This window comes from Populus euphratica, unplaced genomic scaffold, assembly GCF_000495115.2.
Source record: "Populus euphratica unplaced genomic scaffold, PopEup_1.0 scaffold44.1, whole genome shotgun sequence".
NCBI classification, from domain to species: domain Eukaryota; kingdom Viridiplantae; phylum Streptophyta; class Magnoliopsida; order Malpighiales; family Salicaceae; genus Populus; species Populus euphratica.
The window spans coordinates 1127963-1155916 of record NW_011499865.1 but is presented as its reverse complement, the minus strand read 5'-3'; the positions used below and the strand labels follow the sequence as shown (position 1 = coordinate 1155916).

Here is a 27954-nt window from a genome sequence, read left to right as displayed (position 1 = left end):
TTGAATTTTGTTCTCAATTTTATTCCTCAATATTTAATCTTAAATTATTTTTATATCAAATTTGATTCTTATTATTTTTATTATTATTTCTTTTTTTTAAGAAATTTTTTATTTATATTTTTTTAAATTTTATCCCTCAATACTCTGTTGGATAAAAATATTATTTTGCTATTTTGTAAGGCTTGTCTTTTATAGATTTAGTCACAGGCTCATGACAAGGTCACGAGTTTTAAAACTTAACACGAGCTAACTTTTATTTATTTTTTTAGATTTTTTTTAATTTCAAGCTCTTCCTTCAACATTTAGGGAGCCTTTGAAAACTTATGCTAACCCGTGTTCTCAAAAAATTCTTTTTTTTGTTAATTTTTTTTGTATGTTTTGATACGCTGATATCAAAAATAATTTTTTAAAAATAAAAAAAATATTATTTTGATGCATTTTAGAATGGAAAATAATTTAAAACGCAACCACGACCACACTCGAAAACACAACCACGACCACACTCCTAAATAGATCCTTGGTTTATTGGGAATTGGTCTTCATGCTTTTATTTTTTATTTTTTATGGAATTATCTCAACCTAATCTTTATGATCATAAAGTTAGCAAGTTAAGTCAGATTGAAATAAAAAAAAATTATTGTTTTTTTTAATTCATGTTTATCTTTTAATATTATTTTGTTTGATAATTGAGATTTATGATTTTATTCACATTGCTTTCAACATGGTTACTTTGGCATAATGACCAAGTTATAGATTTTGCATTGTAATTTGAGAGGGCTCAAGTTTTTTTTTTTAACCTTTTTTATTATTTTTTTCATCAATTAAAGATTAACTATTGAATTTTTTTTTCATTTTGTTTTATATGGGGTTATTATATTCTTATTTAATTATTTTTTTGTTATTAAATAGGATCCTTCAACATTTGATTTTTTAAAAAAATATTTTTTTCAATGTCATGTTTCAATATTTTATTGATTGATTCTAAAGGTTTATCTTAATCTGATGCTCATCATCATTGTTTTTTTTTTAATATTTTTTTTCAATATCTTTCTTTAGCATTGATTATTTGATAAATAAACTTTATAGTTTTATTGAGCTTGCATTTGACGAGATCACCCGGTATCGCAACCAAAAAAAAAAAAAAAAAAGAAGTTGCACAGTTGACATGCTAATCTAGATAGGTCCCGATCGGATTTTTTTTATCTTTTTTACATTGTCAATATATTTATTGTCGTTGTATTTTTTTATTCATATAATTTAAATTAGTCGAGTTTATTAAATTTAGTTAAGTCAATAACTCGAGTCTCAATTTTTTTTAGGTATTGTTTGGTAATGCCTTTCATGCTTTTCATAAAAATTGAATTATTCTACTTAATTGTTTTTTATATTTTTTTAATTATTTTAATATATTGTTATAAAAAATATTTTTTAAATAATAATAATACAAATTTATTATTTATTATATTTTTAAATAAAAATTATTTAAAGGCATTAACTCTCCAAACATCCTTTAGCCTTGTTTAGGAACATTAACGTGGTCTCAGCATTTTATTTTCTACTTTGAGAGTTTTTTGAGTGAGGTGGTTATTGACTAAACATCAACAACAATGAGTAGAGGATAGTTCTCTCATTCTATTTTATTATTATTCTATTTTTAATTAATTTAAATATTTGAATTAACTTATATTTATTTATCTTAATTAATTTTACAGATTTTAAAATTAATAACTATGTAAGCTTCTATTAATCTTAAAAAAATTTAAATTTATGACTATTATAGAATAATTTTAAAATCTAACCGGTTAATATGTTTTAAGATAATTGCTGAGTGAAGATGATCCCATGGGAAAGGAGCGAGTGGAAGTCACAAACGTTTGTATAAAGCTCAGACTTGTGCAATTGGGTTTTTATTGTGATAAAAAATGATATGAAACCGCTGTTGATGAGGCACCACAGGTATCCAAAAAGAGGAGTCGAAGTAAACAGAATGGTGGCCATTGTGTGTGTGCATGAAGGAAAGCAAAGAGCATTTTACTTTCGGAGGATTGATTCTTTGCTCGGAAGGAAAATCTCTGTTCTTAATATATGATAGCCAGTATTCTTCTCTTTTCTATCGAAGATGTGTGTAGGATCTCAATCTTTGAGGCGCCTCCAGGATTTTACATTACAGACAATACACCGAGTGGAGATGACCTCACCCCCTTTTTGTCTATCTTAAATAACATAAAGCATAGGAAAAAAGGCAGCACAATGGTTCCACACCCTTTTGGCCCCATTTCTAACTGGCCTCCTCTTCAATCTTCATCTACAGAGGGGGGAACTAGTGCGTGTCATGCATTTTTCTCAACTTTTTTGCTTTATAATATTCTCTTATAGCTTCTTTCCACTTTTTATGGAAAGTTTGCAGTCAATGTCTAGAGTTTCACTTGAATACGAGTGGATCCAAGAAGACCCCTTGATTTGTGGGCAAAAAAAAAAAAAAAAACTTGCAGATGAACCAATTGGCCCAGATAGAATTAAAGAACTCTGTTCAGAAGTCCAAATCAAAACCTTCAACAATCCATTATTTAACTAAGTGAACCCGTCTCAGCTACCTTCACATGCACACGACAAAACACAATCCTCCTAAGTCCTACCTCCCACTTTTTTATTTTTTTATTTTATCTTTTTGTATCTCTTTGCTTCCATTATAGCTTTTCAGTACTACTTCCTTCAACTTTTCTCTCACCCTTACTCCCTTTAGAAATGTCCCTTGCTTGTTTCCAGTCCTCTTGCAATCGATTAGCATCATGTTTTGCAGTTTTTTTCTTGGTTTTGCTTCAAACCAAGATTGTAACTTCAGCTTTGATAATGAGCATGAGAAACCACCATAACAACTACCACCATAGAAGGCCAATGCTGCACACTAATCAAAGTACCTGTGCATTGTTTCTTGGCACTTGGGTTCGTGATGAATCATACCCATTGTACCAATCTTCTAATTGCCCAACCATTATTGACGCTGAATTCAATTGCCAAATGTATGGGAGGCCTGACTCTGAATATCTCAAGTATAGATGGCAGCCGCTCAATTGTGAGCTCCCAAGGTAACAGACAACATCAGCTGATGCTAAATTCTTCTCTCTTTTTTCCGCTCTACTTTTTTAGCGTTGTGAAAGCAATTGTGGACTTATGTTTGATTTTTTGTTGGTATAGATTCAATGGGCTTGAATTCTTGCTAAAAATGAGAGGGAAAAGTATAATGTTTGTGGGGGACTCTCTAGGACGGAATCAATGGGAGTCTTTGATATGCATGGTTTCATCGTCGGTGCCTCGAACTTCTACACAACTGAGCAGAGGAGATCCCTTTTCCATCTTCAAGTTCTCGGTAAGTTCCCCTGTTTCAACTTTCAAATAGCCACCACCGGCACTGGACTTGAATACGTATTAATATGATTTCAATGCTTGCCGTTATTTGTGGCCTCCGAGGCAGCAATTTGACCACAGATAAATGTTGTATTTGCTGGAATCTTTTCACCATCCTAAGCCAACCAATAGAGGCACAAGAAAAATTAGGAAAGCGGTGGTTTTTTTTTTTTTGTGAACTTGGATAGTGTACATTAAGATTGTATTGGTTAATTTTAATAATATATGTTTTTTTGTGTAATTTATTAAAATAATATTTTTTATTTATTTTGTATATTAATACTTTGAAATAATTTAAAAACATATAACAAATTAATTTTTTTAAAAATATTATGCCAAAAAAACAAATACCATCTTAATAAATAGTTTTATCATCAATTTCTAGAGTTTGTTTGTTTTTGTATTTTAAAAAATTAAAAAAATTGAAATTTTTTAATTAATAATTTTTTGATATTTTTATATTATTTTGATATATTAACCATAAACTTGAATTTTAAAAAATAAAAAATATTATTAATACATTTAAAAAAACAATTTAAAAACTAATTACCATCACCTAAACAAAGAAAATAAATTCTCACGCAAAAATGTATACGTTTCAGTTTAAAAATAAAATAAAATAAAAATATAAATGGGTATGGTTGTCATGCATTGAGTAATGTCTAAGACAGAGTAATGATTGAGATTTAATCAAAATCGGACGGCTACAGTTACGCCGATTTAACCAGCATGAAAAGTCGTGATCATTTTTTTGAGGGACCCCAAACCTTGTTGTTGTGCTTCACTGCTGATTCCAAGTTGCCAGCTGCAATGCATACGCTAGGTCTATCATATTTATTATTTAGAGGTTACAAGTTATAACCTCCAAAAGACACTTAGACATTAAATATTTATTATTTAGAGGTTATATTTTATTATATTTTTCATTTAAAAATATAATAAAATATTTTTTATTTTTTCAAATTTATTTTTAATCAAAATAATTCCAAAATATTAAAAAATAATTTAAAAAAATCAAGTTTTTTAAAAAACGCGGAAAAAACTGGGATCAGTTTCCTATTCTGGGCTCTGTGCTGTGCAGGAGTACGATGTGACTATTTCATTTTACAAAGCTCCATATTTGGTAGACATAGATGTGGTACAAGGGAAGAGAGTGCTGAGGCTAGAGGAGATTTCCGGAAATGCCAACGCCTGGCGAAACGCCGATGTGCTGATGTTTAACACCGGTCACTGGTGGAGTCACAAAGGTTCTCTCCAAGGGTAAGAAGTCGAATTGCACTTTTCCTGTTTCTAGCAGAATCGAGGGAGTACTACTTCGATTTATTTAATCGAACTCGTGCTGGGGTGATTTGAAAATCGACAGATGGGATTACATGGAGTCAGGAGGCACATATTACCAAGATATGGATCGTTTGGTTGCTTTGGAAAGAGGGCTAGGAACATGGGCTAAGTGGGTGGACGCCAATATTGACACAACTCGAACCAGAGTCTTTTTCCAGTCCATCTCTCCGACGCATTACAAGTAAGTCTCCCTCCCTCCCTCTCCCTCTCTCTCATATAATTTGAGCTTGGTGCCAGCCAATCTATGCTCCATTATTGTCTGTCTGGGGTTGTTAGTCTTATGGCTCGAAGCACTAAAAGTTCGGTCCAGTCTGAGCTAGTAGGAGCATGATGGGTCCAGCTCGACTTCAGGGTGGTCCAAAGTTGAATAGAGTAAAGGAAGAGAGCATCCTGCAAGTTGCCATTGATAGGTGCTTCCCCAGCATTGTCATTTAAAGCAATTAAAATGAATGTCGCGCGTTGAGACAATCGAGGACAGCTACAGAAAAGAATAATATTGGTGACTACAAAAAAAAATTGAGTAGAGTAAAATTAGTTGCAGTAGCAACAGCTACGTTGCAATCCAGTCCAATGTGGATATGAAACTCCCAACAGATTCAGACTATGAACTCGACTTGAAAAATTTTGAATCAACTTGGTGGGATAGACTAGAATGATTATGAAACAAATGTTCCAATGTCAGTCATCACATTAGACTTCTTGGGGCCTTAAAGCTTATAGAAGTTTATTTCAGCTGTCCAGGCATAGTGTCGGGGAGAAGGATCATGGGCAGCTCATTAATTATACATAAGACTATTTAATGTATCAGATCAGAGGTTTCTTTCCAGCTGATTTCCTTCTTTTTCAAGATTTGGGGTTAAATTTTCGTTAGCTAAAGTTTGTTTTAGCATCATTTAAGATTCCCTTTTTTAGGTAAAATGAGTATAATTGTTGGTCTTTTAAAAAAAAAATGCCAAAAGGACCACATGGTATGGCAACTGGAAAAACATTAGAAAGGGACCCTTTACCTCAAGTGAAGCCAAAACTACCGACATGGCTTCAAAAGTTATATCACATGCGGTCCTGTTCTTATATAAACCTGAGAGTGAACACCGATCTTTTGTCGGTGGTAAGAAAATTCATCCTCTTCACGTACTGTCCAGTGGCACTAGCATCACTCCTTGTTCAATAGGATCATGCATGTATTCAGCTTCAAAACAGTTGAGCATTGCTCTAGTAAGCTGGACATAAATGGTAAAACATTTTGATTTTGATATGCGGCAGTCCAAGTGAATGGAGCACGGGCACGACTATAGCAACATCGAAAAATTGCTATGGAGAGACTGCACCTCTGAGTGGATCAACATACCCCGGAGAATACCCTGATCAAATGAGGGTTGTGGATACTGTGATCAGGGGCATGCAAAATCCTGCATATTTGTTGGACATCACAATGCTCTCAGAGTTAAGAAAAGATGGGCATCCTTCGATTTACAGTGGCGACTTGAGCCCCCAGCAAAGGGCCAGTCCTGATCGATCTGCAGATTGTAGTCATTGGTGCCTTCCTGGACTGCCTGATACCTGGAATCAATTGCTCTACACTGCCCTGTTCTTTTAAGTCTGGTTTATTATGATCTGTGAACTACTAATTCAAATGATATACGTGTTAGGAGAGATGCATGTTTTGCAGCCCTCCGTCTTCTATTGTTGTATTGATCTTTAGACCAAGATCAACTGTAGAATATATATGTTCCAATTAGTCGGCCTTGTAAATTAATGATATTGTTCGCCACGAGAAATAAGATAACTTATTTCTTTGTTAAGTAAAGTGGAGCGCCGTTGGCTGATTTGTTCAGTTGATTTATACTGTCCTCTCTCTCTCGTATTGTAGTGTTTATGAGTGTGATGGTTAAAGAGCCCTTAGTCCAGATGATCAACACCTTTCTCTTTATGGATGGATTAAGGACTTGGATTAGATTTCGGGCTTTGGCATGAAGTGAAAAGTGCATGTGATTGAATGAAAAGCATTGGTACAGGTGGTTAAGGCGACAACTCTCTCGCAAGTGATGATCTGAGTATCTTTAAATCGGCATAGAATAAATTATAAGATTTATGGAGATAATATTAATAAAACCAAAGAGTTCTAGAGAAAACATTATTCATGAAATAGTATAAAAAAATTATTGAGCTGGCTAGGTAGTGGGTTATTTTCACAAGGCTTGTTAGTTATATTTTAGGTCAATTATTTTCATAAGATTTATTAGCTATATTTTAGATTAATCGGGAACAAATATTTTTTTTTTGGTATTTTCACTGGTTGTCGCCTCTCAATAGCTAAAAATCCCCTTCTATCATGTCTCTAAAATCATCACAGCATCTTCTTCCTAGGAGGTCGGCAATGGTGGTAGTAATTGAGTGACTTGTCACCATGCTTTCATCCTCTTTTTTTTTTTTTCTTTTTCCCTTCAAAATCATGCTAGTCATTCATTTTTTTTTATTAATATTTTAGTTTTAGTTTTTATTCTTTTATAAAATTTTAATTTATTTTCAATCCCGTGTTGGTTTTTTTAAAAAAAATTTATACTCATTGTTTTTGTTTTTTTTTCTTTGAATCCTTTTAATAAATTGATTTTACTTTTTATTTTCACCCTTAATAAAACAAATTGTGGTTCTCCTCTAATTTTTTTTTATTTCATTTTCATTCTTCTATTTTTTTTTGTTTTAAATCATTTTATATATGTTTTTTATTTCATTTTCATTCTTCTAATTGTTTTTTTTTTTGTTTTAAATCATTTTATATAATTAATGTTTTTAATTTTATCCTTTGATTAATTAGGAATTGAGTTTTGTAATTTTTTTCATTTTATTTTCTACTGAATAATTTTAATCTTGTGACTTATAGTGATTGATGAATTAATTCAAGTTAGATTGATCTTTATTATCTAAATTACAAGTTTATTATACGTTTTATTTTCTACTGAACAATTTTAATCTTGTGACTTAGAGTGATTGATGAGTTAATTCAAGTTAGATTGATTTTTATTATCTAAATTACAAGTTTATTATACTAACTCAAATCAATTCAAGATGACTTGAGCTTTTTTTTTAATTTTTTTATTCTAATTTTATTCTTATTTAGTTAGTTAGAAATCAAGCTATATCATGTTTTTTCTTTTTAAAAAAGTTTTTTTACATGCTATCGTGCTCAAATATTCTTTCTTCTTTAAAAAGCATTTATAACACTTGAATATTATTTTGCACCCAAATAATAATAATAATAATCTGTCCCCATGACTAGCTGGTTCGAAAGAGGTCCATATTGGATTAAACGTTTGTAATGTATTTGTCACTGTGATCCAGATATATATATATATATATATATAAAGCGTCAAATAGTGAAACTTTCTGCATACCTCAGCCCACAGCCAACGGATTCAGTAATGGAGTATGGAGCCCAGCTAATGCTGGAATTGGAGTCCTTGTTCAGAAATCGATTGATGTTCGAGTGTATGTTGCCATGGGATTGGACTGGACTGGACTATTAATTTAATACCCCTGTTAGGCATATTGTCTTCGTATCTAACCTGAGCCAGACTGGGTCAAATAGAGGGCAGCTGTCTGGTTTAAGTGATGAGCTGGGCTAATTTCTGCATAATTTGCCAAGTTTGTATTGATCCATTGTTTTCCTTCGGTCATCCTTTTTCCCAACTTGTTAGAGGATCTCCTCTTGACTGTCCAGATTGGCAACTTAATTCATAGTTTAGTGATCCTCCCAAGAAAAATCCTGAATAGCGTCTCAAATTCGTTGTTCGAGTATATGGTGCCTGCTAAATGGTATATAACTTGGCGCTACTAGCGTGGACAATCCTTTGTCCCTCGGTTCCCATGGTTAAAATTGGGCGTCGAACGTTTTACACTTAGAAATTGAGAAAATAATAAAAACAAAGGATTCGTCTATGAAGCAAGGAAACCAGAGGAAAGGTTGTATTACAACTTTAAACAGCTACAGAACATCAATTGCACACTTGAATTGCCTTGTACAGAAACAACAAGGTGCCACACGATTTCAAACGACCAGAGATTATTATTCGTAACTTCTACACATGACCTATATGATTTATACATGTACAAGGCATGTACTTCGGTCCTCCAACAGAAGCTAACTTTGGATTGCAACTCCTGGAGCACCAACTTCCATCATTCGAGGAAGATTGTCGATAATCTCCAGTGGCACCACTCCAGCATTGGCAAGAGCTGCCTGCTGATCATAAGCAGAAAGATGCACACCCAATGCAGCACGGCCGGAAGGATCGAGATTGTTAGACCAGGAAGCATCCCATTCAACAGCTTTAGCTGTGCTGCATGCTACACTGGCTCCTCCAGGAACAGTGAGCCTCGCTGAGTTCTGCAGCAAAGAGTAACGCGGTAATCAGATTAGTATTGAATCCATTGGCTTAACTCGTCCTTCACTGGAATGGACTATGGGAGGTTTCATTGGATTACCTGTGGGAAGAACCTCTCAAAAATCATTCTGTAGTAATAGGCCTCTTTGGTGGTAGGGGTATTATGCGGAAAGATGTGCTCAGCATTTTGCATCATCTTCTCATTGACCTGAAAATATTAATTCAGCAGCATGAGCTTCCATATAGATATACAATACAAATGCGACAAAAGGATGCAAAACAAAAGGTTAAACTCAAATAGGTACATGTAATTCAGCATGAGCTTTGAGACCATCAATCCAACTGTAGCCAACGCCATCACTAAATTGCTCTTTCTGCCTGTACAGAATATGCTGCAGAAAATCAAATTGGACATGTTAATTTAAAGGAATTAACGTGCTTGTGGGGGTATAGGAAGACAATTAATATATGGACCTTTGGCAGATAAGGATGCTCCTCGTCGTCAAAAGCTTTCCTAAGAACCCATTTCTCGATACGTCCAGGTTTGATCTGAAATAGATGGACAAGCACAGAGAATATCATTAAAAAAGTTCGAAAATCTTGAACGTTAATAATTTACACTTCATCTTAATAAAATTCAAATAAGGTTTTATACCATCTTCCATTCAGGATCAATAGCCATTGCAACATTAATAAAATCCTTGTCCAAGAAGGGGACACGGGCTTCTAGACCCCAAGCAGATGTTGCTTTGTTAGCTCTCAAGCAGTCATATTGATGAAGGGCTTTTATCTAAATACATACAACAGAATAGATCAGAACTCTTCGTTGTTATTTCTCCATGTTCCAACAGAGAAGAGTGGTATATGCTTATAGTTTACCTTGCGACATGTTTCGCCATGGAGCTCTTCCTTATTAGGTGCCTTGTGAAAGTACAAATACCCTCCAAAAATCTCATCAGAACCTTCACCGGAAATAACCATCTTCACTCCTAGCGCCTTGATCTTACGAGCCAAAAGGAACATAGGGGTACTTGCTCTGATGGTTGTAACGTCATATGTTTCAATATGGTATATGACATCTTCAATGGCATCAATACCATCCTGTCACAACCCAAAAAAGTCAGTTTACACCTTTGGGTAGTCGTAGAATGTTAGCACGGAAAACCTTGCTTGTGTTTTATACCTGAACTGTGAAGTGAAATTCATGGTGGATGGTGCCCAAATAATCTGCAACTTCTCTAGCAGCCTTCAGATCTGGAGAATTCTGCTCACCACACGAGTCAAAAAATCAAGGACTGAATGAAAATCCTATTACTGCATTTCTTACGACAAGGATTTACTCTCACCTCTAGGCCTACACAGAAGGAATGGAGATGTGCCCCCCATTGTCTGGCAGCCTGTGTACCTGCCAAATGCCGGGCAGTCACAGCAGCAACCAATGATGAATCTAGTCCTCCGGATAAAAGCACTCCAAAAGGAACATCAGTCATTAGCCTCTTAATCACAGCCTGCATACATCACCCTTAACACATGAGCGGCACAGCCTTAATAATTTCCGTTTGGTTAATTTTAACATTAAGAACCACCACCACAACTGCTTCCAGCGAGCCCAATCATGTATGTTACCTTTTCAAATGCCCTTCTCAGAGCAAGTGGGTCATATGGGGTGGAGGGAATAGCCTCAGAGAACCAAAGAGGATTATACCAACGCCTTAATCCACCGGATTTGCTCGAGTATATATGACCAGGTGGAAAGCACTCGAAATGTTCGCAGTCATCATTCAGACCTTTCAATTCCGACGAAATCCACACAGACCCTGAAAAATCAAGAGAACGGAGTAAATTCATCAAATCAAATCCAGCCCATTACACATAATTAGACTTGAAAAAAAAAAAAGGATCAGACAATCCTTTACCATCAAGTCCCCAGCCAATGTAGAGGGAGGTGATCCCAATGGCGTCTCGGGCGACAATGAAACTGTTGTCACGAGTATCCAGCAAAACAAATGAAAACATTCCGTCCAACATATCCACAAAATTCTCGCCATATTCCTCGTACTATAAGCAAACATGTACAAAAACATGATTTTACTTGTTAGAACCAAGAACTACAACTACTTCCATTCTACATATCAATATCAGTCCTCTGGATTCAGTTTTACTGGGAATTCATGTAATTCAATCATCAAATTTGTTAACACAACTAACCAAATGGGAGATAACATCACAGTCACTGCCTGTTCGAAACTTGTGATTTGGCAAGCGCTTCCTCAGTTCTTCATGATTGTAAATTTCTCCGTTCACCTATTTTCAACACCAGTAATGATTCATCAAAAATTCCAGAAATCTCAAAATAATTTTAATTGAAGTTTCCAGCCAAATTAATTTCTTGTAACAAAAGTCAAACTGAACTCTACAGCCTTAAAAAAAGTAAAAACTAAGAAACAACAATATACCAAACTATATTAGAGGGGATTAGAATAAAAGCCAACCGTGACAACGATGGCTTGGTCTTCATTAAAGAGAGGCTGATCACCAGAAGCCGGATCAATAATGGCTAGCCTTTGATGAGCCAAGTAGAAGTCACCGTGCTGAAAGAGCCCACTCCAATCAGGACCACGGTGCTTCAATCTGTTACAGTCAATAACAAAATTGTACACCATCAGTTTACGGAACTGCTGCATTAAAAAAAATAAAAAAATCGTCCACCATCCCCATCTCTTGTACAGTCCCATGTCACTATAAAGTTAAGCAAAATAATTATTAACCCCCTGTCCTTATTCGTTGTGATTAAACAGAAGATATTCATGGATCCTAATCAATTTAGATCCCTTCTCATTTTTAATTTTTCATGCTGAATTTTGATTCATTAATTTTTTAGGCTCATCGCGCTGAGAAAGACACGAGAGGAGGAACAACGTCTCTTCGTGTTTTATCAGTTATAAACTAGCTAGCACTGGTACTATCGAATAAACACTGAAAAATAATATATAACCATTAATGTACTTTAGGGGTGCTTGTGTAAAAATAAACTGAAAATTGCGGCGAAAATATAAGAGATAGATTAACGGGAGAGAATTTCCTGCGAGAGAGCTCAAGCACTCGAACCCTTTTGGCCTGAGAGTCATCGGAACAACCCAAAACAGCAAGTATCCCACACATCCTTCTTTGTTTTTCAAAAATAAAACGTTCGATATTGACGATAGAAGTAGATAAGTATATCTTAAGATCGAAGATAAAGATGGAACCAGGTAATAACGAGAGAATAATACTGGGAAACAAAGAGGGAAAACGAAGAAGCAGGAGGAGAAGGTGAGGGAGTGTTAACAGGAAACCATAATCTGTAGGGTAATAGCCTGTTATGTTATTGTTGAATGAGCAAGTTTCTTCGTCCTGTATCCACGCGTATATATAGGGCAACATTGAACTGTACGCCACCCCATTAGCGGCGTCGTTTTTTCATTTCATTTTTCGTCTATTTTAGTGGTAGTTAGTGGTTACCGATTACCGGAAAAAACTCATAGGGGGGGAATATCAACGGTTGTTCAAGCTGTGAAAAATAGTTGGGCGTTGACAGTGATATATTATTTATCGGTAACCCGATTTTTAAGGACTTGGATGGTGAGGTTTATCCATTTTGGAAAGAGGAGGCTCTTATTGGGAGTGCTGAGTCAGCAAAAGTCGTCGGGTGTTAATTTTTCAAGAGTCCACGTTGCTGTTAAGTAGACAAGGCGTATAGAAGGACTTTCTTATGCCTTTTATTTTGAAAAAAATATCAATTTATTATTTTTATTCATTTTCTTTTATATAATAAAACAATAACCAAAGACACTCGATAAATATTGACATCACTCATTTGCGTTAGTTTCTTTAATTAACTTTAAGTGGTTTTTATTTTAATAAAATCAAAATTTGAAAGATAATCAATACTAGATTCATGGACAACAGCAATACATTATGCTGGTAATATATATTACATATAAATAATATCAATATATTGCTTCTCATGTTCTGAAGTGGTGGGCAATAATATTTTTTTTAAATATAAAATAAATATATAAAGTATGTAAGATTTTTTGATTTGATGGGTAAGGAAATTGGGTGGGGCCATGAAGCCCGACCCCGTTGTATTTTTTGACTTAAAAATAGCAAAAATAATGCTTTTAATGTTACATAATTGTTCATGATAAAACATTTTATATATACAAGGCTTAGTATAATGTTTTTTTAGTATGAAGCCAAGCTAGACTCAACATCTTTTTTTATTTAAAAAATAAAAAATACAATGCATTCTGGTACTACAGTGTCCATGATAAAAACATTTTATATATACAAAACTTAGTATAATGTTGTTTTAGTATGAAGCCAAGCCAGACTCAACATCCTTTTTTATTTAAAAAATAGAAAATACAATGCATTCTGGTACTACAGTGTCGTCCATAATACAAAGCATGGAATTTGGTTGTGAAGCCAAACTCGACAACACTTTTTAACTAAAAAATAACAAAAACAACACATTTGATGCTACAAAGTCATTCCCAGTACAAACACTATATATAAACATTACTTAACATGGTGTCTTTTCTTGGATCTGATAGATTTAACAGCACCTTTTAATTAAAAAACAAAAAATACAATATTTTTTTAGTGTGTAAAATGTCGTTCACAGTATAATGAGTCTATATTTATAATATATGCAAGTTTATTTTTCCATGCCTTTAAAGTATATTATAATATCCAATTTGAATATATATAAATATAAACAATGAAACAAAACTTAAAATAGAAAAAAAAAAGGAAAGGAAAAAAAGTTGTCATTGTGAGAGGTTCCAGGCTTCTAGCAGAACTTTAGAATGCATTTGTTATTAATAATTAATTTCTGCCACGATATGAGGAAGTGGTGCTGTAATATTAACAGTAATTTGTAAATACTCCATCCATTGCTACCTCCTTTATGTTGGATTTTCAAGCGTCCAAACACGTACCTTCATATTCAAAATCTGATTGCTTGGCAAAACGCAAGGAAACATTTCATAGGTTTACTATTAGAAAATAATGGTGATTCGGGTGAGAAGTACGATGTTGTAAGTATCAAGTAGACAATGATTATATATCGAAAACAGAAGAGTAACGTGTTATGATCACTGATTGTGTCTGTGAAATAGCTAGCAGGAGTGTTACGCGTGGTTGTTATCAGCAGTTTAAGCTTAGCAGTGGAAAGGGCGTGAATCCAGTTCTGTTTGAAGTCAGTAGATTAGTAGGCAGTTAAGTATATATGTTATGCAGGAGGTTGTTACAGTTCGAGAGAGGAGGAATCGATAAGAAATCAGATACAAGATGGTGGAAAGAAATCATTGAAGAACTACAAGATTGTAGAAATCCTGATAAGAAACCATTGAAGATGGTGGAAAGTACTAAAATGAAAGCTGTGGAGGAGCATTGTCGTAGGCTTGGGGATCAGATACGGGAACTACGTAGAGGATTCCATGGCTCAGAACAAGGAATATATAATGGTTAGAGCAAGGCAAGCAGGTAAAGCTGCAGATTGAGGCTTTAACAAACCAGTTTCAAGTGTTTTAGGCCAATCAGGCAAGAGAAAAGGAGACTCGAGTGGTACACATTAAAGGATATATGGTTAATCCTCCAACCAGAGTTTTTAACCTATCTAAACAATAAAAGGTCACAAGGACTAAGATTTTATTCTAATTCCTGGTATGAAAAGAACAAAGCTAGGCCAATGCTAGAGGATTATACACGATGGAAGGTGTTGAGGAAGAAAACGAAGAGTCTAGGAAATGGAGGAGAGCGATCATAGTGATCAAAACATTGGTGATAAAAGTAAGGCTGATGGATATGGACTTTCATTAAATGCCATGGTTGATAGTTATGCACTAACACAGTAGGAGCTAGCGGGAGTCCTCATAACTTCATTAATGAATATGTTTTAAAAAGAGTAAAGGTTATCATGGAGAAGAACTAGAATGTCATGTTATGTGATATTCACGGTCCTGTGTTCATTTTGGTTCATGCAAGGCCATGAATTTAAGGCAAATTTCAGGGTTCTTAAGCTGAGAAAGTGTGATGCGCGCAGTAGTTTATAAATGAATATTGAAGGAAAAGATTTTTATTCCCCGTGAAAAAGAAATAATATCTCCTAAGATTTTGTGAATGTAAGTTTTAATTTATTATGTAGGAAATTAAATAAAAGTTATGGTAGAAGACTCTCCTAGTGAGTATTTTAATGTTATTATATGAATATTTATAATATTAAAACATGTTATTTATCACTTTATATATTAATGGGATTAATTAATTTTTTAATTTTTATAATTAATTTTAATATTTGTAATTTTTTAAATAAAACTAAATAGCAGTTATTTAGTTTAACTTAAAATATAAATGTTTTATTGATAATCATATAATTTCATTTATAGTTATAATATTAAAAAAAATTGTTATATTTTCAAATCTATTAAAATCTGTTACTACACATAAAACTACACACAATAAAAAAAAATTATTTTTTTATCTTATTTTTTTATTCTTTAAAGATTTAAAGAGCTTTTAGTTGTATAATGAAGATACTCTTTCTACGTAGGACAAATGAATATTTTGAAAATAGTATTTTTATATTTCTAAGCTAATTTTTTATTTATTTTTATCCTAAAATATTTCAAGAAAACTTGATAACATATTGGCTAAGAACTTACTCTCCCTTTTTTATATACTTTATTAAAATGAAGATATTTTTCAAAAAAAAAATGGACAATGATAGACTGAAAAGTCATTATAAAAAGGTGTTGTGTTGCGCAGCTTATGGCCATTGGAAGGTCTAAAAAGGTTTTAAAAAAGTTGCTGTGTTGTGTTGTGTTGCATATCGTTTTCATGTGAAAGTTTGACGTTGAACTGTGTGATTGATTTTATTATTTTGTTAATTAGTTTACCCTGATTTTGATTGCATATATTGAGTGACGAGTGAATTGTGTATTTAATTAGATCGGTGTCTGATTTTCCCAACAATATCATATTATCAACTTGGATGCTTATAACCGCCCTCACTTGTTCCTTTCATTGTCATGACTCATGAGCCTAATTAACGTTGCCATTGTCATTATTTACGTATATTGTAGGAGTAGTGCGTGCGTGCGTGCGTGCGTGTGTGTGTGTGTGTGTGTGTGTGTATATATATATATATATATTATTAAGGGTTTAGAAAAAAAAACATGATTTGAGATGCAGAATAAAAAAAAAAAACTCACAATATCTCATGACGATGGATATGCATGATTATATATATATATATATAGCAACAAGTTAATCATATCCATCGTCATGGGATATTATAAGTAGTTTTTTTTTTTATTCTGCATTTCAAATCTTTTTTTTTCTTAACCCTTAATAAAATAATAACTTAATAGACTGTGGGTTTGGCAAGTTTTAAATGTAATATATTTGAGCACTTCAAATATGCAGTAAACTGGAATGAATATAATTTGATAAGTAAAAATAAAGTCATGAATATGAATTTTTTATTATTAATTTTGAATTCAAATTCAATAAAAATTCATGATTTTCTATTCATCATGTATGCATTTAATTAAGTTTTATAATTTAGTTGAAATAGATATAAAAAATCATAAAAGTATCTCAATTTTCCAAAAAAAAATGTCCAAGAGATACATTTTATTAGACACTGGATAAGCTGCTCAGTGGAGAGTTAAATGGAAGGGAAAATAAATTCAATCATGCATATGACTCTTGCAATCTACAAAATTCAGAAGTCAACACTAACCTAACGAAAAATGAAGAGCCAATCCTTGTTCGTTGATTTGAACACACCAAAAACCAAAATGTGAGTGTGTTAATGAGTTTTTTTTAGATATTTAAAAAAAATAGATTAAATTTTTAATATTTTATAATAATTTTAATATACCAATATTAAAAATTAAAAAAATATTTTAATATATTTAAAATCTAAAAACTACCATCACAACCACAAACCATATAATAGTACCATGTTAGAGGAGAAAAAGTGAAGCACTTGATGAACAAACTGAAAATACAAAAAATCAAGTTTTTTGTACTGGCCACTCGTTATTTGAATTTTATTTTTTAAGTTAATCTTATATACTCGAGAATATTTTCATTTATTTAGAGATAATTTGATTTGTTTTGGAAATATTTTTTATTTAAAAATATATTTATAACACCATAAAACCATTAAAAAATTAGTTTTTTAAAAAATCTAATTTTTTTTTACAGTGACTTTTAAAAGGTAAAATCAAATGCTGTCTTAATCGTTACTATTTGTCACTGAATTCCAAGCATTAACGCATTGATAAAGTAAATGATAATGACAAGGGAATTTAAAATCACGGGCGGAAGCCGATTTCCCGCCATCCTTGACTCCGTTAAAATAAATTATCAGATTCCAGAAAAACATCCATGTTAGTTTTTTCTAAAGATTTTCATATTTTCACCATGCCAGAGATTTTTCTCAACGACAAGTAGAGGGAGTTTGGCACTGTTTTTAGAAAGTATTTAACAAAAAAATTTACTTTAAATTAATATATTTTTGATGTTTTTAAATTATTTTGATGTATTAATATTAAAATAATTTTTAAAAAATAAAAAAATATTATTAATATATTTTTTCAATAAAAAATATTTTAAAAAGTAACCATAATTATATTTTCTAAATAAACAGGTAATCAAGTTGGAGGAACACAAAAATCCAAGAACCATGAAAACATAAAAAAAGAGCTAGCTGAATCGAACAGCGGACTTGGAAATTGGAGGAAGCAAACCAATATCAAGGATCCGCTCAGAATAACCCTCCTCGGATTTGTCTGGTTCCTTTTGTTTTAAAAACCTAGATTTTTATTTAAATCATTGCAATAATAGGACGGAAGAACAAAGTCTTTAAATAATCAAGAACTTAAATAATATTTAAGAATTAATAATACTTAATTTTAATCAAATAAATATTATTTTCTAATGCAAATTACAGTTCCCTATAATTGACTTTACATGCACTCGTTTTCTTGTATGCTCGTCTTCACCTTTCCTTGTCAAGAGCCTGTCCACGTAAAGCGAGACGCCACACAAAAAGTCACAAGCAATGCTAATCGCCAACGCACAATCACGTGTCGAGTGGATAACAATAACATTCACATCTGTGAAAATAATTTAAAATAAAAGGTAAGAGCAGCGTGGCGAGGGGTTGCCGTTTTTAAAATTGACCTAACTGTAATTTCCCTTCTTCATGGAAAAAAGAAACTTGTGGGAAAAATGATTGGTCGCAAGCTTTGATCAAGGGGGCGTTTGTTAGGCCCCAGCGTTCCAGGGCCTCGTTGTGTCGTGCGGCGACACGAAGAGACGGCGTGTGTAGATTAGACCATCCCAAGAGGCGCTCTTCCTGCCATGGAAAATCATTTTTTTCTCGCACTTGTTGTTCTATTATAACAGCTGCTCACTGGTCATGATTTTTAGGTGTATAATTTAACTGTTTAAATTTGTTTTTTAAATATTATTAGTTCAAATCTTATAAATTTTAAAATTCATTTAATTAATTAAAATATTTACAAGTTAGCCAAACACCTATATTAAAATAAAAAACACCTAGCGTGTTTTGCGTTTTTTTTTCTTGGGTTGGTAGCTCGGCTGTATCTTTAACTATATAATTTTGCTGAAATCCCATAGTAATAAAATAAACTACAATTATTTGAATTAAAAAATAATATCAAATAAACTATAATTATTTGAATTAAAAAATAATATCATGCTTGCTTGTATATTCATTGTTATATTCATTGTTAGTATTAGAGGACAAATTTAATATAATAAATTAAACTATTAAGTAGAATTTTAGTATATAAATTATATTATTATTTAATATACTTTTTTGAATGAAAATTTTTTAAACTTGAAACTTGTATAAATTTACATTATTTTTTGATTAATTTTTATTCAATAAAAAAATATTGTGATATTTGACATCATAATCACTTGATTATCAACTCTATAATACTATATTAAATAAAAACTTTAACTTAAAAAATTTAAGTTATTAAATGATTTTTAGAATATGATTTATATTATTTTGTAATATATTTTTTTAAATAAAACTATTTAAAATTTATATAAATTTAAAACCATTAAATAATATTAAGAAAAATTCAATCTAATAACTAAATCCAAGTGTTAAATAATTTATAATATTTTTTAAATTATAATAAATATTAGTCGTTGCCTCTAACTTACTTGTGTTGGATTTTTAATTTCTTGCAGTACTTGTCCACCAAGGAATAGAAGAGCCCACTTAGGACATGAAACTACAATTATATCCCAAGCATAGTCTTATCAAGGATGTGATGAGGTAATTGCTGATGCCAAAATAAGTTTTGATTTTTCTCTCGAGGTTTTGAAAAGAAAATTACTTCAATTATTGAATAAATGGCCTGTTCATACACGTATTTTGCTCATGGTCCCCGTTATTGAATTTATTTTTTAAATTGACTTGATATTCTTTTATATAGGCTCCGAGTTGCTGAATCCCCATGGATAGTTCCCGAAATTATCCTGTAAAAAAATATTTTATCACTGAAACTTACACGTATTTGGAACATTGATATGAATATTAGCCAGCCAACCTCTCACCCTTCTCTTTTTTTCCTATATAATCTCTCAACTTTCAAAAACTGAGAGGTGAAAAATTAAAATCTGGGACTTGAATTTTAAGTCCAGGGACCACCTAATTGCATAGAGTAAAACTTTAGGGACCAGAATGTAATTTGATATGCTTTTTTTTCCGAATCACTGGGCTCCGATTCACTCTTTATTTGTTTACTTTTGTCGTTGTTATTCTAATTATTTTAAGCATGATAAAATTTATATCTTGTAAAAACAGTTTTTAAAACAATGCTTAAATTGTACATGTGCGAAAGCATGTAAAGAAAGAAAGAAATACTTTAACGTGTAAAACTATACTAATATAACATAAAAGAATTTGATTAAAAAAAAAATTAACTGGTAAATATATATATATATATATATATATATATATATATATATTGCAGGATAAACAGTAACAAATACTTTGACGATGGGTGATTTTTAATATACTTTTTACTGGAAAATATATTACTGGAAATTATATTAGAATAATATTTTTTTTATTTATTAAAATTTATTTTTAATATTTGTACATCAAATTTTTTTTTGAAAATATTAATTTATAAAATAAATTTAATTAACTTTTTTTTTAAAAAAAAACATAATTTTACCATGGTACGGGAGAGCGTGGAGGACTAAGAGAAGAATAAAATGCTGTTTTCATCGCTATTTGAATTGGAGAAGAACGCTGGTCCTCGAGGCCTCTGCCACAGTAGCCTTTGAGATGCCATTAATTAGCACATTGTCCGAGTAGAGGCCCAGGTTACAGTGGTCAGTCCTCGTATACAGAATCAATCCACAAGGAAATGGATCATGGGAACAGGTAAACAGAATGCAGTGCTCTGAAAAAATAAAAATAAAAAATCACTAAGAATTATCTCTGTTTTGAAGTATAATTATAGTTAATTTTTAAAATATTTTTTATATAAATGCTATTTCAAATAGTTGTTGTATAGAAAATAATTCAAAAAATAAAGAAATTAATTAACCTAAACAAAAATTAATAATTTTTTTTAAAAAATCAATAACCAAAAAGATGAAATTTAAAAAAAAATCAATAACCAAAAAGATGAAATTTTAGATTTAATGACTAAAAACAACTAAGAGACGAGAGTAATGTAACAGGAAAGAGAAATAAAAAAAATAAAAGAAGCAATGAGTCGAGAATACATTTGAATTCTGTTTTTTACATGAGTGATATGATTAAAAAAATCTTAACAAGATAATTCTAAGTATATATTGAAAAAACACAAAATAAATTTGTAATTAACCATAAATTAACCCTATACAAAATTTATAATAAATCAAAATCATGTTTAGTAGTTTTTTAAAATGTAGCTAAAATTATTTCATGAAGATCTTTTCAATAATACTAAATGTGTTTAAAACAGGGCTCCAAAATAACCTAGGAGACCCAATGTTTTTTTTTATATAATTGCATCTTGAATTTTATTTTATAGCTATTAGATATTTATAATTTTTTAGGTTAACTTTTATGAATGTTGATTAAATTAAGAGATGCATGGCTTTTAGAACAACTTATATTTCCAATAACAATTGTATTCCAACTATATTTTTTTTCTATAATTGTGTTATTTTTTTAGAAACTTTCATGAAATTACATTAGAATTTTAAAAATTTATTATCCTAAGTAAAAATTAATAAATTTTTAGTATAAAATTTAATAACTAAAAGATAAGATTAAAGATAAAAAAAAATAAAAAAATTAGAAGATTAAAATGATTTATCATTGAAGAAAAATGAGAAAAAAAAAAACAAGGAAAAAAAAAGGACAAGAGGCACACATCTATACTTTGTTTTTGATACACTAGATACCATTACAAAGATTTTAATAAAACAATTTGAAATACATAATAGAAAAACATAAAACAATATTTTAATTAATCCTAAATCAACCTATAACAAAATTTCTAACAAATCATGATGTTTACTGGTCATTCAAGGTTTGGTTATAATTATTTCATTAAGATATTTTTAATAACATTGAATATATTAAAAACAAAACTCTGACATGTTCTGATTGATATGTTATCGTCTCACCATTAGATCTTGAATTTTATTTCTTAGTTATTGAATTTTTGTAAAATAAAAAAAAAATATAATTTTGAAATAACCATTATTCCCAATTTCTTTTATGTCAAACTATATTATTTTTCTAATACTCACAAAATTGTTTTAGAATTCTAAAATACCTTTTCATCTGTGTATCAAAAATAAGGGTAAACAAAAAAAATTGATAAATAGATTAAATTGAGAAAACAACAAAAATATGAACCATGAAAAAAAAATTAAACAAATTAGAATGTTTTAAAAAAATTATGTTCAGTTTGGTTTCGGCCTGATAAGTTTTTAATTAAAAAACCAAACTCAACCGCCTGGTTTTAATCCGGTTCAATTTGGTTTGGTTATTTTATATTAAAAAAAAAAATAATATTATTTTTTTTTTTAATATAAAATAACTAAATCAAACTGAACCGGATTAAAACCAGGCGGTTGAGTTTTGGTTTTTAATTGAACCGGATTAAAATCAGGCGGTTGAGTTTTGGTTTTTAATTTAAAAGAATCGAACCGAATTGAAAGTGATTGATTAGAATCGATTTTGTATTTTTATATATTTTATAAAATTTTAACTTTATTATTTTTATAGATAAAAATCAAATTAAACCAAAAATAATTATACATGATGAAGAAGGATAAGCAATGCTTTTCTTTTCTTTTCTTTTTGTATTTTTGCCTCAATAGTTGATTGGAACTCGCCCGCTCTCCTTGTTCTTTGCTCTTGAATCTCGCAGCATTTAAAATAACGTCAAGCCCAACTTTAGCATAACGACCCTAAAATGATCCATGCAAAAAGCCTCATCAGTAAAGATGATAAATTAATCTAAACCTAATCAACATGAATAATAGAATATTTTTTAGATATTTATTTTATTTAATAAATAATAGGTATAATATAAATATCATCAAATGAAACTCATTAAATCCAACCCCAAATATATATTTGTATTATATAGATATATTTGGTGAATATTTAGATTTTTTAATATAATATGATACACACACACACCCATATATATTAATTATTCAATTTTTTATTTAATAATAAATAATAATCAGATGCCAAAACTCTTGATAAATAATTTATGAATATCTAAAATTTTTATCTAATAAATAATAAATAATGAGTAAAGCAAGAATATTAAACAAATCTAATCTGCAGATACTCATTATAATCCCTAATGATCAATAGATGTAAAAGAAAACAAAAAAAATATATAGAAAAAGAGCTTCTATTTCTATTTGAGTGAAAAAGAAATACACGCAAAGTGTCCAGTAAATCTTTGTCTATAAAAATCTATTAAAATATAAGAAAACGGATTATTCCAGTATTTTTCATTAAAAAAAGAAAAGAGAAGGGCGAACAGAATTTTCGAGCCTCAAAGTTCGTAGATGCTGATGAAGGTGGAGAGGTTCTGACGTACTCGAACATAAAGCCCAATTGATACAAGCAAATAACGTAAAGCCCATTTCTTGAATTACTGCTACTGGCTGCCCTCAGTGATCCACACAAATTCAGAGCTGAGAACAGTAAAAATGTCCCGTCTAAAACTGAATTTAGAGCAAACCTCCGTACCAAACACACATGCCAAACAGTCCCTTAAATGGAAAACCCGGGCCTTTTTTTACAAGAAAAGCCCATGATCGAATAACCAATAAACATCTTAAAACTTCAAAGCCCATTTACTAAGGTCAATTCAGTACTTTCCTAAAGCAATTAGGGTAAACCCTCGAACCACTTATTTAAGGAATCCGCAGAAGAACGGTCCCTCATAGCATGTCTTCATCTCGCTCTATAAAGCAAGGTTTCGCAGTCTTCGTATAGCGTCAGTGAATTTCTACAGCAGCTGCTCATTAGGGTTTGTGTTCTTCACCTTCTTTTAGCTTAGGGCAATCAAAGCCAAGATCTTTACTTCAAAATTAATCCTGGGTCTTTTCTTTGTATTTTTCCAAATCCATAAGGGATTCTTTTTTACTCCTTTTATGATTATGAATAAGAGAAGGCTTCACTATCTGGTCAGCGTGGATTGTCAATTCCCGTATGACTCGTTCCCTTGAAGCAAAAGTGCTTGTGTTGCTTCTTTAAATTTATCTCCCTCAGCCCTTCATTTTGTTGCTTTGGGAGTACACCTGGGGCAACTACATTTCATTTTTCAATTTCTTCTGTTTTTCTTCAAAAAATATAAGTTCATAGCATTAAAGGAACAGTGATGAGTCAATACAGACCTGTAATGACTTGCGGCAATGATCGCAACTCTTTATGAACATCTAAGGGACTGAGTTCTTATTAATGCTTTACTTTACTTTTTTTGCAACTTATTTTTTTGGTTTATGTTTTACTTAATATCTGAGGCTTCACATCAATACTTTATAAAAGCTAAAACTAAGTTGATTAGCTTATGCTTTTGTTAGTGAAGCCTAAATAAATTGTTCCCCTCGCTATCCAGAGCGGCGCTCTGTGTTGTATTTGGACGTCGGGGAACTACATTATTCGATGTTATCTTACTTTTGAATCTATTTGCAGCATTTGGACGTCGGGGAACTACATTCTAATATTCCAATGTTATCTTACTTTTGAATCTATTTGCAGTCAATTGGTGCCACTATCCTCAATTAAATAAAAATTAAAATGTTGGTTTGAACCATTTTTCGGTCAAAAGAAAATTGAAGATTCATCGAAGGATTGTTTTCATCTTTATGGACGTCCTCAAATAATCGCAGAGGAGCATGAATTAATCAATTTGCTTGCTTGAAATCAAACAGAATAACGGGTGTTTGTTTTCTGCTAGGTTAGAACCGTTCTTATGATGATTCCGAATCTCAAGATTGGTTAAATTGCTACCAAACGGATGTTTGGAAGTTCTATTCCATGTGTTTAGATTCCTCTACCCTAGTGCTCGTCAGTTTAAGGTGTCGTTTTTGTGGAATGGAGAGGAATTTGGTCTTCGATTTGTAGTCTCTGTGCTGGTTTTTACGTAGTTCAAGAATTGCCTAAAGTGTTTTAAGAAATCAAGAATGCTCTAAGATCTGGTAGGTCTTCGATTTGTAGTCTCTATGCTGGTTTTTACGTAGTTCAAGAATTGTTATAAGAAATCAAGAATGCTCTAAGATCTGGAGAAAGCTTTGAATGATCTCTTCGGTTGCTTCCATCTCAATTATCAGCAATTCATCAATCAGGGAGATATCTAACGATTGTGGTGCGTCACTTGGGAATTATTTCTACATTAGGACGATATGAAATCTGGTATCTGGTCTCTGATGCTGAACGTGGCCACAGTTGATTTTAGATGCTATTTTTCTGTCCAGTTAGCTACTCAAGAAGGGTAGGTGGCTTGGTGTGTGGACGAGCTTCCTGCTTTCTATTCGGGTTGCTCTTTCTTTTCCGAAGTGTTATTGTGATTTTCGCTTCCTTCGGTAGAACTGGTGAAAAAGCGGCCGCTACAGTTTATAAGGATTTTGAGTTTCCAAAGTTGTCAGTAGTCATGAAAAGCTGAATCAGCATACATTATATATAACCTGGATTTTCATTTCTGAAACCTTGGAATTGGCCTGATGCCTTCTCAAGATTCTTTGCTCGTTATAGAAGACAAGGTGGTCATGAAACTACATGGTGCAATGAGGATCTTCCATGTTGCTGGTAGTTATCCCAAAAGATGAATCCAGAAAAGATTAAGCTATGATCGTCGATGGTGCCCACAAATTACATATCGCAGTACTTTTGATTACTTACCCTAACACAATCATATGGGAGGATAATATTAACTGCTGTCCCTTCAAACGCTTCGCTGCAGAAGGCAGAGCGACTTATGGCGAACGATAAACATCCTAATCTGTAGCGTGACATGATTATAAACCGTAGAGGTTCGGTTTGGTAAATTGAAGTATTTACAATTCAGATCCAGGCAGATTAACTTAACACAAGCTTCTCGAGGGAGAACATTAGGGTTTAGTTATCCTAAAAGCTGGATCTAGAAAACATTTAAGCTCTGATCATCGACGATGCCTCCAAATTTCAAATCGCAACGCTTTTGATTACCCTAACACGATCACATGGGAGGTTAATATTAAGCAAGTAGAACTGCAGTCCCATCAACGTTTCTCTGAAGAATGTAGAGCGATTTATGGCCACCGATAAACACCCTAATCTGCAGAATGACATGATAATAAACCGTAGAGGTTCTGTTTAGTAAATTAAAGCATTTACAATTCAGATCCAAAAGCAGATTAACTTAAATTAAAGCATTCCGTTAGAACCGAGGAACTGAACTTTTTGCCAGCATTCCCGGCTGTGAGGGGGGAATAGGAAAAAGAAAAATAAATTTCCGGGTGAGGGGCACACTGTCCAATTGCGTTTAAGAAAGTAACCGGTTCGCACAATTGCCACCAGTTTTTTTTAATTAATATTTAATATATATAAATATCAACAAAATCAACGTAAATATTAAAAAAAATCTTGCAAGAGAATTCTGTTGATTTTAATTTTTATTTAAGAAAATTAAAAAGACCCAAACGCATAAGCATCGGGATTTTTATTCTATATTTAAATAAATAATTTTACTGATAAAAAAATAAAATTATCAATCTAATCAATTACTAATGGCCAAGATAGAAAAAGAAGCAAAAGTAAAAGTAGTGCATTTGACTTAACTAGAGAGAATGGACTACCGGGTGTAGCTAGATCAGGAATTTCATTGGTGGCCATGGCTGCCAACAGGGAAGAAGATTATGCGGTGGCTGGCCCGATCCTTCTCTGTTGGATCTTGAAAGAATAATTGAGCTGGGGATGAGACATCAGGGTTGATTTTCGATGGGACTCAAGAAAAGAAAGGAAAGATGGGAACTCTTTGAAACGGCAATGTTTTGTGATATTTTTAAAAGGTCTAATTGCTTGACCATCAGTTGGGACCCAGCTATGGCGGGTTAAACAGGTCAAATGAAATCTGGCAGAGAACTGGATTTCTTAAAGGTTGATGTCCTGTTTGCGTTGATAGATATGGTTTCAAGCCAGCGGATTCTTGAATCAACCTAAGCAAATAAGAGATTCCTTTTGAATGGTCAAATCCGTATCATATTAGGAAATATTTATATATTTTTGTGAATAATAACACAATCCCTTTTGAATTATTTAATGGGTATTTGGATTAGCTTAAACGTAATTTGATTCCTTTTAAATTTTGAAATTAATAATGATATAAATATATAAATTTTAAGATTTATAATATTTAAATAAATAATTTGTGTTGGGTTGACGAAAACTATACTTGTTGAGATATAATCGTTCTCGTATCTTTCCGTTTTATCTAAATTAAAGCGTTGAAGAAGAATGAGACAAATACGATGAATTCAGGACAGAGAGAAGCTGAAAGACCACCACCAGGCAACCACCGATCCAGTGGAGGTGGCGGCTTCATTTGTGTTGGGTGGACTAAAGTACCAACAGTTCACTAGATCCTCCCAGAGGGAGCTGGGGGGCCTTATCTACGAGGGTAGAAAACAGAAGCATTTGAGTCTGGGATGTAAAGTTGCAATGCTCGTTACGAATTGGCCCATCGCTTCAGAATTGAGATAGAGCTGTGATTCGACGTCAACATTCCATCAAGAGCCCACTGACCGGGCACCTACAAGTACGTATGTGTGAGCGTTTTTTTTTATAGATTTCAAACTTTTTTTAAAAAAAATTAATTAATTTTTTTTATAGATTTCAAACTCTTTTTTAAAAAAATTAGTTAACTTTTTTTAAAAAAATAATATCAAATTGATATTTATCATTTAAAAAATAATATCAAATTGATATTTATCAAAGTAATATTTGAGTATTATTTTGGAATAAGAGAGATAAAAATAACAAAAACATAAATATATTTAATTAAAGAGATATAAATAGATAAATATATATTTTTTTAACAATTTTAAAGTAAATTTTTATATTTTTAGAAGAAGAAGTGCAAGGAAGACATATTTTCAGAGACAGTATTTATTATTCTTATTTGTGAAATATCCTTGTAAAAAATTTATTTTAAAATTGTCTAACTGAGACCTGCGATAATAAAAATAATTATTATCATAATTTTAA

At 31.7% G+C, this 27954-nt stretch overlaps 2 protein-coding genes and 1 long non-coding RNA gene across 5 annotated transcripts; 2 read left to right on the top strand and 1 right to left on the bottom strand.

The window, feature by feature from the left end:
• The first annotated feature begins 788 nt into the window (after positions 1 to 788).
• LOC105125954 (protein PMR5-like) lies at positions 789 to 6580 on the top strand. 2 transcript variants are annotated; one of them, XM_011026634.1, is made up of 6 exons: positions 789 to 820; positions 2675 to 3086; positions 3196 to 3367; positions 4487 to 4665; positions 4769 to 4927; positions 6010 to 6580. In XM_011026634.1, exons 2-6 carry the CDS (start codon positions 2746 to 2748, stop codon positions 6341 to 6343), a joined length of 1185 nt encoding a protein of 394 aa, XP_011024936.1. In that variant the 5' UTR covers positions 789 to 820; positions 2675 to 2745; the 3' UTR covers positions 6344 to 6580. The 2 variants fall into 2 exon arrangements, with proteins under 2 accessions (XP_011024936.1, XP_011024935.1); XM_011026633.1 differs by lacking the exon at positions 789 to 820 and having other exon boundaries at positions 2248 to 3086.
• A 2081-nt stretch (positions 6581 to 8661) lies between these two features.
• Positions 8662 to 12526, bottom strand: LOC105125953 (asparagine synthetase [glutamine-hydrolyzing] 1). 2 transcript variants are annotated; one of them, XM_011026631.1, is made up of 13 exons: positions 12211 to 12526; positions 11621 to 11759; positions 11337 to 11432; positions 11045 to 11186; positions 10755 to 10945; positions 10475 to 10636; positions 10312 to 10392; positions 10008 to 10229; positions 9784 to 9918; positions 9603 to 9677; positions 9434 to 9520; positions 9229 to 9336; positions 8662 to 9130 (listed from the first exon to the last, which is right to left on the bottom strand). In XM_011026631.1, exons 1-13 carry the CDS (start codon positions 12288 to 12290, stop codon positions 8885 to 8887), a joined length of 1764 nt encoding a protein of 587 aa, XP_011024933.1. In that variant the 5' UTR covers positions 12291 to 12526; the 3' UTR covers positions 8662 to 8884. The 2 variants fall into 2 exon arrangements, with proteins under 2 accessions (XP_011024933.1, XP_011024934.1); XM_011026632.1 differs by having other exon boundaries at positions 11621 to 11762; positions 12214 to 12526.
• An 11880-nt stretch (positions 12527 to 24406) lies between these two features.
• LOC105125951 (uncharacterized) lies at positions 24407 to 25413 on the top strand. The gene is made up of 2 exons (XR_842331.1): positions 24407 to 24822; positions 24916 to 25413. It is a non-coding gene; the product is annotated as an uncharacterized LOC105125951 (long non-coding RNA).
• Positions 25414 to 27954: the final 2541 nt, after the last annotated feature.